The sequence below is a fragment of the Centroberyx gerrardi genome, chromosome 5 (assembly GCF_048128805.1).
Source record: "Centroberyx gerrardi isolate f3 chromosome 5, fCenGer3.hap1.cur.20231027, whole genome shotgun sequence".
Classification (NCBI taxonomy): domain Eukaryota; kingdom Metazoa; phylum Chordata; class Actinopteri; order Beryciformes; family Berycidae; genus Centroberyx; species Centroberyx gerrardi.
In genome coordinates this window covers 36,688,109-36,698,488 of record NC_136001.1, presented here as the reverse complement: position 1 = coordinate 36,698,488, position 10,380 = coordinate 36,688,109, and the positions used below count along the sequence as shown (strand labels likewise).

Sequence of the window (10,380 nt, the reverse complement as noted above, 5' to 3'; positions counted from 1 at the left end):
TGTCACATGGTTGGAGCCTGGACAGCTTTCAGTCTAAACTGTTCACACACTTTAATATGAAACTGATCAATTCATGTTGACAAAATGGAACCAATAAAGTAGAACTCAATAAAGAGTAGAGTGAAACTGTCCTGTGTCTTTATTCAAGTCTTCATGCAAACTAGAGATCAGTCAGTAGAGTTCATTCCTCTGCCAACACTGTAATGAGGATCTGCCAGCCCGTTATAACCAGGGGTTATAACGGTTTATAACTGTTATAACCAGGGGTTATAACTGTTATAACCCAGGGGTTATAACTGCTGAGAACAGACAGACAGACTCTGAACTGAAACACTGGTGTTAGACAGGCGGCTTCTGTTAAAGATCAATACCGATCTATATTTATTCCAAATAACACATCTGTAGGGAGAGAATTGTTCTCTCGCGAGAACAGCCAAGCGTACTCGCTTTGCCGGGGATCTCGCGGTAATTGGTAGTCCTAGTATCGCGTTGATAGACGGGCTGCATGCGCCATTAGGGCACGGAGGCGCGCGGCAACGACGAGAGAACGACAGCCATCTGAGGAGTCTGACATTTACTGATATTTACTACGCAAACCCGGTATATCAAGGTAATATTCCATTCGGTAGTAATTATTAAAAAAGTGTTCATTTAATCAAATTAAGACGCAGCTAGCGACAGGCTTTGACTCTGGAGGTGAGAAGTGAAGAGCTGCTGCTCCGGCCTAGCTAGCTGCAGCTGTTAGCCTGCAGAGCTAACGACTAGCAGAGCTAACGGCTAGCAGAGCTAACGGCTAGTTAAGCTGCTGGGAAGCGAGGACTTTTACTTTAGTTCAGGAGTTTGTTAGTCTGTTCTGCTGTCTGTCTGAAACCCGCAGAGGTGAGACAGGCAGCAGGAGGCAGCCGAGGTGAGACAGACAGGCAGCAGACAGACAGGACGGCTGCTGTTAGCTGTTTGTTGTTTGTTGTGTGAAACCGCTAACCGGAGGTTTGTGATCCGGCTCTTCGGGTTACTGATGAAGATCTTGTAGTTTAAAGTCTCTTGAACAGGTCGGTCAGGTCTGTCTCTGTCCGTCCGCTGTTTACAGATCTGCTGCCCTGATGGGCTGAATCAACCATCCATGACTTTAACTGGTTTAGCTGTGTGACAGAGGAGATGATGAAGTCTTGAATCTGCAACAGTAACCCTCCTGTCTCTCTCTGTGTCTCTCTACCTGTCTCTCTCTCTTTGTCTCTCTCTCTCTCTCTCTCTCTGTCTCTCTCTCTCTCTCTGTCTGTCTCTCTCTCTCTGTCTCTCTCTGTCTCTCTCTCTCTGTCTCTCTCTCTCTCTCTCTCTCTCTCTCTCTCTCTCTCTGTCTCTCTCTGTCTGTCTCTCTCTCTCTCTCTCTCTCTCTCTGCCTGTCTCTCTCTCTCTCTCTCTCTCTCTGTCTCTCTCTCTCTGTCTCTCTCTCTCTCTCTCTCTGTCTCTCTCTCTCTCTCTCTGTCTGTCTCTCTCTCTCTCTCTCTGTCTCTCTCTGTCTGTCTCTCTCTCTCTCTCTCTCTCTCTCTCTCTGTCTCTCTCTCTCTCTCTGCCTGTCTCTCTCTCTACCCGTCTGTCTGCAGACAGCAGCATCATGGCTGATGACCTGGACATCGAGGCGATGCTGGAGGCTCCGTACAGGAAGGTGGGTCTGCATCCACAGTCTGCTGCTTTAAACCTAGAGACAGTCAGCAGGGCGACACTGCTGCTCACCTGATGTTCAGTATGTTCAGTATGTTCAGTATGTTCAGTATGTTAGAGTTACAGCAGTGCAGCCTGTCGGCAGCTTGGCTAATATTAAAGGGACGGTCAACCCAGTTCAGAATGTTAATTGAGTTCTGTGTTCATCATCCACCAAGATCTGAGCTTCCTAACATTCAGTCACTGTAATAAAATGGAGCTTTTGGGCGAGCGAGCTTCACTCTATACTGGAGAGAGAGAGAGGCGGATAAATTCAAACCTTTTACACAAAACTCGCTCTGCTAGCTCAGTCTTGTTTGAACTAAAACATTCGGCAGTAAAAATAATTTCTGTCATCATAGATTAGCCGTTGCGGTTAAAAACACACATGGCTCCAAACCTGGGCGAGCGAGCTTCGCTGTAGACTAGAGAGAGAGAGAGAGCGGCGTGTTGAGGTCGACTTCTGATTGGATTTCCCACTCTGACGTGTGAAAGCAGAACGGAGAAATCAGCTGATCAGCTTTTCTCAGTGGAGAAACGACTTCAGATTCTCAGTTTTCTGTTGGTTTTTACACCAACAATGACTAAAAAAAACATTTGAATGAGAAATAGCATGTTTTAGTTGGCTGTCCCTTTAATGTTGGTAAAGCAGCAGAACAAACTGAATCAGCGGACATGTAAAGTTGCTCCAGACTGTTGAGTGTTAGCGTGTCGTAGCTTTGTATTGAACTGTATGTTTAGCAGCTAATGTACCTGTGGGCCAGACTGGACCAGCAGTAAGCTAGGCTGATGATGTGTGATGATGTTGATGTGATGCTGCTGCCGTTCCTTCACAGACTCTCATGAATAAATGCCCATCTATCTCTCTTTGTAGACTTGCCTAACGATTTCTCACCTCTACTCCCCTGAATGCCAGTGTGATCTGTCAGAAACATGAAGGTAGTAAAAAGCCCCCATCATGTATTGCTGTACTGTGGTCCCCATGGTAACATGACTGTGGTTCCCTTGGTAACTGTAAACTGTGGCCCTGGATTGGCCCTGGCCCCCTGAAGAGGAATGCAGAGGATTCTGGGAGATTATGCTAATGAAGAGTATCAGTATGAGTGACAGCAGTAAGGCAGGAGTGCATGGAGCGGCTGGAGCCACACAGTCTGTTTCTGTAAGGAGGAAGGCAGAGTGACATCACACTGCATGCTGCTATTTCACAGTTTAGTCTGCTAACATCAACACTAGCGGTTAGATTAGCCAACATTATCTAACCAGCCTCTGTCAGCTGGTCACCACACATCAGGTTTAGTATTTTCACTAGGAAGTTAAAGCTCCCAGCTGCTGCCATTTTGTGTCCTTTCTTTAAGCATTCAGTTGAACTGAGCCGGGACACAAAATGGACCAAACACAGTAACTTGTGGAAGCTGTAGATCTATAAATGAACAGTAGAGAGGATGGAGCTGTGCAGCAGACCGTCTGTCTGGAGGTGGGTGGACGGGGGGAGTTGGACTGGGCCTAGCTAGTCTCAATACTGAGCTTTTCTTTTCTTTAACGAGCTGCTGCCATGTAGGGGGGTGAGAGTGTGTCAGGTTGAGGCTTAGCTGTGAGGGTTTGGCCTTGGTTTTGGTTTTGGATTTGGTTTTGGGCTGAGTTGAGTGACTAAGCCGTCTGACTCCCTGTCTGCTTCAGGGCCCTTCAGAGGAGTCCCAGCAACAAACCGACTTCACGGCTGAAGATGAATGAGCTGGAGTGTGGAGAGTGGCCGCCCACTGCCGGAGCTCCACCTAGCCCGGCCGCTGGCTCCCCGCTGGGCCGCGGCCCAGACTGTAGCCTGGGACTGACTGACGGGACCAGACCGACCGGACCGACCCAGACTGACCACCTGACCTGAGAGAACAGTGTTTGAATGTGACTCATTAAATTATGTTTATATTCTCTCTTGCCCCCCCCCCCCCCCTCCCTGACAACCTGAATGTTGCGTCTCTGCCTCCTCATGCTGTTCTCTGTCGACCCTGCTTAGGATGACAACAAGGCCCAGAGCCCCAACGGACAGGAGGAACGCAGCAAGAAGTAAGACTGTCTGTCTGCCTGTCTGTCTGTCTGTCTGTCTGTCTGTCTGTCTGTCTGCCTGTCTGTCTGTCTGTTCTACCCTCCATCGGTCTCAGGCTTTGTCCACACTAATGCGGATAAAAATGCAGTTTTCATGTCAAATTTTTCCGTCCACACTAGTGTTTTTGAAAAGTCTCCTGTCCAGACTGAACAGAAGCGCATCATTTCCTCCCTGGTCCTGCACAGGACTCAGTTTCCCCCAAACAGCAGCTTCTGTCCAAAGTGTCACAGTAGAGTTGTTCTTGTCTACTACAAGCAGCCTGGATGGGTCACGTGACAGTGATGCACCTGAGATCACATGACAATCCCATGTCAGCGTTTTCCCTGTCCACATGATGCCTCAGGGATCCATTCTTGGTCCTATTTTGTTTTTGCTTTACATGCTTCCCCTGGGTCATTTAATCCAGCGTTTTAATATGTTTTCATTCTTATGCTGATGACACTTAGCTGTACCTGTCAATGACTTCAGTAGATCAGCCAATCTAACTGAAGTCAATGTAACATGTAGCCATCAAGGACTGGATGTCTCACAACTTTCTTAAGCTTAATGAAGAAAAAACAGAAGTTATTTCTGGGAAATGCAGGAAGCTCTTGGTCCTGTGGGATCCAACATCAAATCCTCCTCAGAACATCTTGGTGTTATTTTTTTATCCCCATTTGAATTTTGCCTTGCATACCAAGAAGCTTGCTCATCCTGCTTTTTTCAATTAAGAGGTATAGCTAAAGTCTTTTCAGGACACTGAGAAAATTCTCCATGCTTTGTGTCCTCACGGTCGGACCGCCGCGACGCCTCATTTACACGCTTCAGTCCAGGAGCTGTGGCTCGCCTTCTCACCGGGACCAAACACTCTCCGGCTTAAACTGAAGGCACTGGGCATTCGCTGTCTTTGCCCTGAAACTATGGAACAGTCTTCCTCTTGATGTCAGATTGTCTGATTCACTGATCATTTTTAAAAAAACGTCTTAAGACATTACTTTTATTCCCTTGCTTTCAGTAGCTCTTGAAGCTGTTATTTTTGCTGTTATGTTGTCTTACAATTTGTGTCTGGTTTTCTGTTTCAGTTTTTGTCTGTGATCTTATGCTTTTAATTCTAGTTTTTATTGTGAAGCACTTTGTAATCTTGCTTTTAAAAGGTGTATATAAATAAAGTAAAACACCAGATCGTCGTTTTCAAATTTATCCACTTGGGAGAGCGTTTTCAGAAAGCTCAGTTTTCGGTGGTTGATGGAAGGACAAAGCGGTGTGTCAGACTGTGTCAGTTTGCTCTTAGCGTTTGCTTTGGTCTGAATCAGACGAGTTGTTCAGTCTAGTTTGGTTTCACAAAGCAACATTTCAGGAGAACCAGAATTTACCAACACGGGATCAGTCGGTTCCTTCATTGGTCAAATTTGGTGCAGGAAAGGAATAATTCCCAGCGTGTTTAACCCATAATGCAGTTCTTCCTGTCGATGCTTCACTTCAGAGCTTCAGGACGGAGGAACCGGCCTGGTGGGGAAACTCCAGGACTTGATAGATTTGTTTTTTATTTGTCAAACATGTCAAACATGCTGTAAGACACATTTCATTCTTTCATACTAGTGGGAGGAGCTTGTTTAGCTGATTGGCTGTTGTACGCTCCAATAGGAAGAAGCGTAGCCGCAGTCGGAGCCGGGACAAGAAGAGGAGCAAGAGTCGCGACAGGAAGAAGAGTCATGACCGCAAACGCAGCCGGAGCCGCGACCGGAAACGCAGCCGCAGCCGGGAGCGCCGCCGCAGCCGCAGCCGGGAGAGAACCGGCAGGTACCGAGACCACCACAAGGTCGCTTTGTGAGTACCACAACATCCCATAATGCACCATAATACACCTTCATATACAGCACTACACCATAATACACCTTAATACACCTTAATACACCGTACTACACCATACTACACTGTACTACACCATACTATACCGCATTACACCATAATACACCATAATACACCGTACTACACCGTAATACACCGTACTACACCGTAATACACCGTACTATACCGTACTACACCGTACTACACCGTACTACACCATAATACACCGTACTATAACGTACTACACCGTACTACACCATAATACACCGTACTATACCGTACTACACCGTACTACACCATAATACACCGTACTACACCGTACTACACCATAACACACCGTGTGACAGTGAACCTGCCTGTCTCTCTTGTCAGTTCAATTCAATGAGCTTCATTAGCAGGACAGATGTGTTGCTAAAGCATTTAAATTACTGTACATCAAACAGGATCGATTATAATCTCTCTCTCTCTCTCTCTGTCTCTCTCTGTCTCTCTCTGTCTCTCTCTGTCTCTCTCTGTCTCTCTCTCTCTCTCTCTCTCTCTCTCTCTCTCTCTCTCTCTCTCTCTCTCTCTCTCTCTCTCTCTCTCTCTCTCTCTCTCTCTCTCTCTCTCTCTCTCTCTCTCTCTCTCTCCAGTCGGAGGCGGTCCAGGAGCAGGAGTCCCTTCAGGAAAGACAAGAGTCCAGTCAGGTGAGAGTGATTCTCAGTCCGGTTCTCTGCTCCACCTGCTGCCTCATCACACTCACCTGCTGCCTCATCACACTCACCTGCTGCCTCATCACACTCACCTGCTGCCTCATCACACTCACCTGCTGCCTCATCACACTCACCTGTAGCCTCATCACACTCACCTGCTGCCTCATCGCACTCACCTGCTGCATCATCGCACTCACCTGCTGCCTCATCACACTCACCTGCTGCCTCATCACACTCACCTGCCTCTGGTCAAAATGTGGTCTTCCTATTCATTTAATTTGTCACCAAGTTGTGCAGCGATATTTCAGTACAATTCATCAAAATGGGTCTGAAAAGGTGACTGATCTTCACAGGCTTGAAGTTCTTCTTCACATCATATAATCTCACATTTAGATGTTTCCTTGCTGGTTTACAGGCTGCAGGTGGATCATATGCTGCTGGGCTGCAACATGGAAAATATGATAATGAATAAATATCAGAAAATATTGTCTTGATACTTGTCCATATTGCCGCCACTGCAGCAGACAAACAACGCATTAGGAGCCAAGTTCCCTTGTTAATGTGTGTGTGTGTGTGTGTGTGTGTGTGTGTATGCGTGTGTGTGTGTGTGCAGACAGCCGATAGACAACCTGACTCCGGAGGAGCGGGACGCCCGGACGGTGTTCTGCATGCAGCTGGCAGCCAGGATCAGACCCAGAGACCTGGAGGAGTTCTTCTCTGCTGTGGGGAAGGTGAAGGAAGACGCACAGGAAGACACACACACACAAAGACACACACACATGAAGACACACACACGAAGACACACACACATGAAGACACACACACACATGAAGACACACACACACATGAAGACACACACACACATGAAGACACACACACACATGAAGACACACACACATGAAGACACACACACGAAGACACACACACACACACACAGACACACAGACACACACACACACACACATGAAGACACACACACACGAAGACACACACAGACGAAGACACACACACACACATGAAGACACACACACACACGAAGACACACACACACACACGCAGACACACACACACACACACACAAAGACACACACACACACACACATGAAGACACACACACACGAAGACACACACAGACGAAGACACACACACACACATGAAGACACACACACACACGAAGACACACACACACACACGCAGACACACACACACACACACACAAAGACACACACATGATACTGCCAGTATGACCTGTATTCCACAGTAGTGTGGTGACCGGTTTGTCAGTCAGTAGTGAGTAGCGGGCGGTTGCCGTGGTAACGTGCCTGTCGCCCCGCAGGTCCGGGACGTGCGGATGATCTCAGACAGGAACTCCCGCCGGTCGAAGGGCATCGCCTACATCGAGTTCGTCGAGGCAAACTCTGTTCCTCTGGCTATCGGCCTGTCAGGGCAAAGGCTGCTGGGAGTTCCTATCATAGTGCAGGCCTCGCAGGTACACACACACACACACACACACACACACACACACACACACACACACCAGGGTTTCCGCGGGTCCTTAAAAAGTCTTAAAAAGTCTAAAATCCAATAATCTGAATTTTAGGCCTTAAAATGTCTTAAATACGATTTTGACAGGTCTTAAAAATGGATTGGATTATGAAGTTAACGTTACTTTTATAAAGTTGCATTAACTTCAGTCTCGCTTTTAAATGTGTTTTTGGGAAAAATGTGTATTGATCACGCTGTAACAAAACTGCAAAACGAAACCAACATGGAACCAATAAGGACTGATGCAAACTGTGCGGCCCGGTCAGAAGTGATCGGAGCACCCGGCTGGTGTGTGGGCTGACGTTACTTTCAACTAAAATGGACAAGTGCGAGTTCAACGAGATCTGGCTCCAGATCGGCAGATTTAGTGCTCGGTTGAAGCCGGTTGAAAACATTTGAAGCCGCTGCACCTCGTGCAGGAAAACGCTGACATGAGGAACGTTGGGTATAAAGGAGTTAGAGTCGCATGGGAAGTCTGAAAAACATAAAGCCGCCGTAAAAAGCCAGAAGCAAACGCCCGCCATCGCCCGATATTCTGGTTTCACATCGAGAGCATCAGAGTCCAGATGAACTCCGGTAAGCGACCTCCGGACAGCGTTTGGATCTACGCCGACATTAAAAGCGGAGGTGCTCCGGACTTTACACACGGATCTATAATATCCTATAATGCAATAAACAATAAATATAATAAATAACTGTATGTGTGTGTGTGAGCTGCTAGGGATTCACTGACTTGCTCACGGACACTTTGGTTTTTTGCTGACATGGGGCACAAATCATCTGGTTTAAGGATGGTGTCTTTAACCACTAGTCCATCCTGCTGCCCCAATATTTATTGTTATTTATTTATTTATTTATTTATTGTTAAAAATGCTCATGTCCTTCGTACTTTTTTTGCCAGTATGGACGTGAAATAGGTCTTAAATTGCATTCATAATGGTCTTAAAAAGGTCTTAAATTTAACTTGTTGAAACCTGCAGAAACCCTGACACACACACACACACAGTCTCTGCTGGGACGTCCTATCACAGGCTTTGCTGGTAAACACAAAATTATGATGTTAGCATGCTACTTTAGAATGAGAGTCTGTGGGAATCAACATCAGATGTGGCACCTGTAATACTTTGTGTGTGTGTGTGTGTGTGTGTGTGTGTGTGTGTGTGTGTGTGTGTGTGTGTGTGTGTGTGTGTGTAGGCGGAGAAGAACCGCGCAGCAGCGATGGCGAACAACCTGCAGAAGGGAAGCTCCGGGCCGATGAGGCTCTACGTCGGATCGCTGCACTTCAACATCACAGAGGAGATGCTGAGGGGGATCTTCGAACCGTTCGGACGGGTGGGGCGCACACACACACACATACAGAGACACACACACACACACACACACACACACACATACAGAGACACACACACACACACACACACACACACACACATACACACATACAGAGACACACACACACACATACAGAGACACACACACACACACACACATACACACACATACAGAGACACACACACACACACACATACAGAGACATACACACACACACACACACACACATACAGAGACACACACACACACACACACACACACACACACACATACAGAGACACACACACACACACACACACACATACAGAGACACACACACACACACACACACACATACAGAGACATACACACACACACACACATACAGAGACACACACACACACACACACACACACACATACAGTGACACCTTAATGCTTCGTCTCTGACAATAGGTTCCCTCATACAGTTGAACTAAAGCTGTGTGTGTGTGTGTGTGTGTGTGTGTGTGTGTGTGTGTGTGTGTGCAGATCGAGAGCATCCAGCTGATGATGGACAGTGAGACGGGACGCTCTAAAGGCTACGGCTTCATCACAGTGAGTTCCTTCATCTTCATCATCTTCATCTTCACTTGGTCACGTTGCTCCTGCCTCTGGACTGAAAACAGAAGAACAATAATAATAGAAACTGCAGTCGAGCCCATTTATTAAATCGAATTCTGTAGTTTTATTCATTTTTTCGCTGAATGTTTTCGGAGGCCGGACATTCGGTGCATCTCCAATAAAAATAGAATTCTAATTAGAATCCACAGGAACATGATTTATGTTATCGGATATTTCGGTTAACACCGCAGTCGCCACGGTAACCTGAATATCCAGAACATGTTTACTGTCGTCAGTTCTGTTTAATCCCAACCAATCAGCTGAGCCGCTCACTTCCCACTCCGTCTCATGTGATATTACTGTGTGTGTGTGTGTGTGTGTGTGTGTGTCAGTTTGCGGACGCAGAGTGTGCTAAGAAGGCCCTGGAGCAGCTGAACGGGTTCGAGCTGGCGGGACGGCCCATGAAGGTGGGTCACGTGACGGAGCGGACGGACGCCTCCACCGCCTCGTCCTTCCTGGACAGCGACGAGCTGGAGAGGACCGGCATCGACCTGGGGACCACCGGGAGGCTGCAGCTGATGGCCCGGCTGGCCGAGGGTGAGGGGGG

At 47.3% G+C, this 10,380-nt stretch overlaps 1 protein-coding gene across 2 annotated transcripts in view; it reads left to right on the top strand.

The window, feature by feature from the left end:
- The first annotated feature begins 517 nt into the window (after positions 1-517).
- rbm39a (RNA binding motif protein 39a) overlaps positions 518-10,380 on the top strand; it is a 14,343-nt gene continuing 4,480 nt past the window's right edge. Inside the window, exons 1-11 of one of the 2 annotated variants that reach the window (XM_078283597.1) lie at positions 518-610; positions 1,602-1,663; positions 2,573-2,637; positions 3,707-3,756; positions 5,420-5,602; positions 6,256-6,309; positions 6,929-7,046; positions 7,652-7,804; positions 9,055-9,192; positions 9,702-9,767; positions 10,166-10,370. In XM_078283597.1, the coding sequence (XP_078139723.1) occupies positions 2,632-2,637; positions 3,707-3,756; positions 5,420-5,602; positions 6,256-6,309; positions 6,929-7,046; positions 7,652-7,804; positions 9,055-9,192; positions 9,702-9,767; positions 10,166-10,370 (973 nt within the window). In that variant the 5' untranslated portion in view covers positions 518-610; positions 1,602-1,663; positions 2,573-2,631. The remainder of the gene's footprint in view (positions 611-1,601; positions 1,664-2,572; positions 2,638-3,706; positions 3,757-5,419; positions 5,603-6,255; positions 6,310-6,928; positions 7,047-7,651; positions 7,805-9,054; positions 9,193-9,701; positions 9,768-10,165; positions 10,371-10,380) is intronic. The other variant, XM_071899426.2, reaches the window with a different exon arrangement.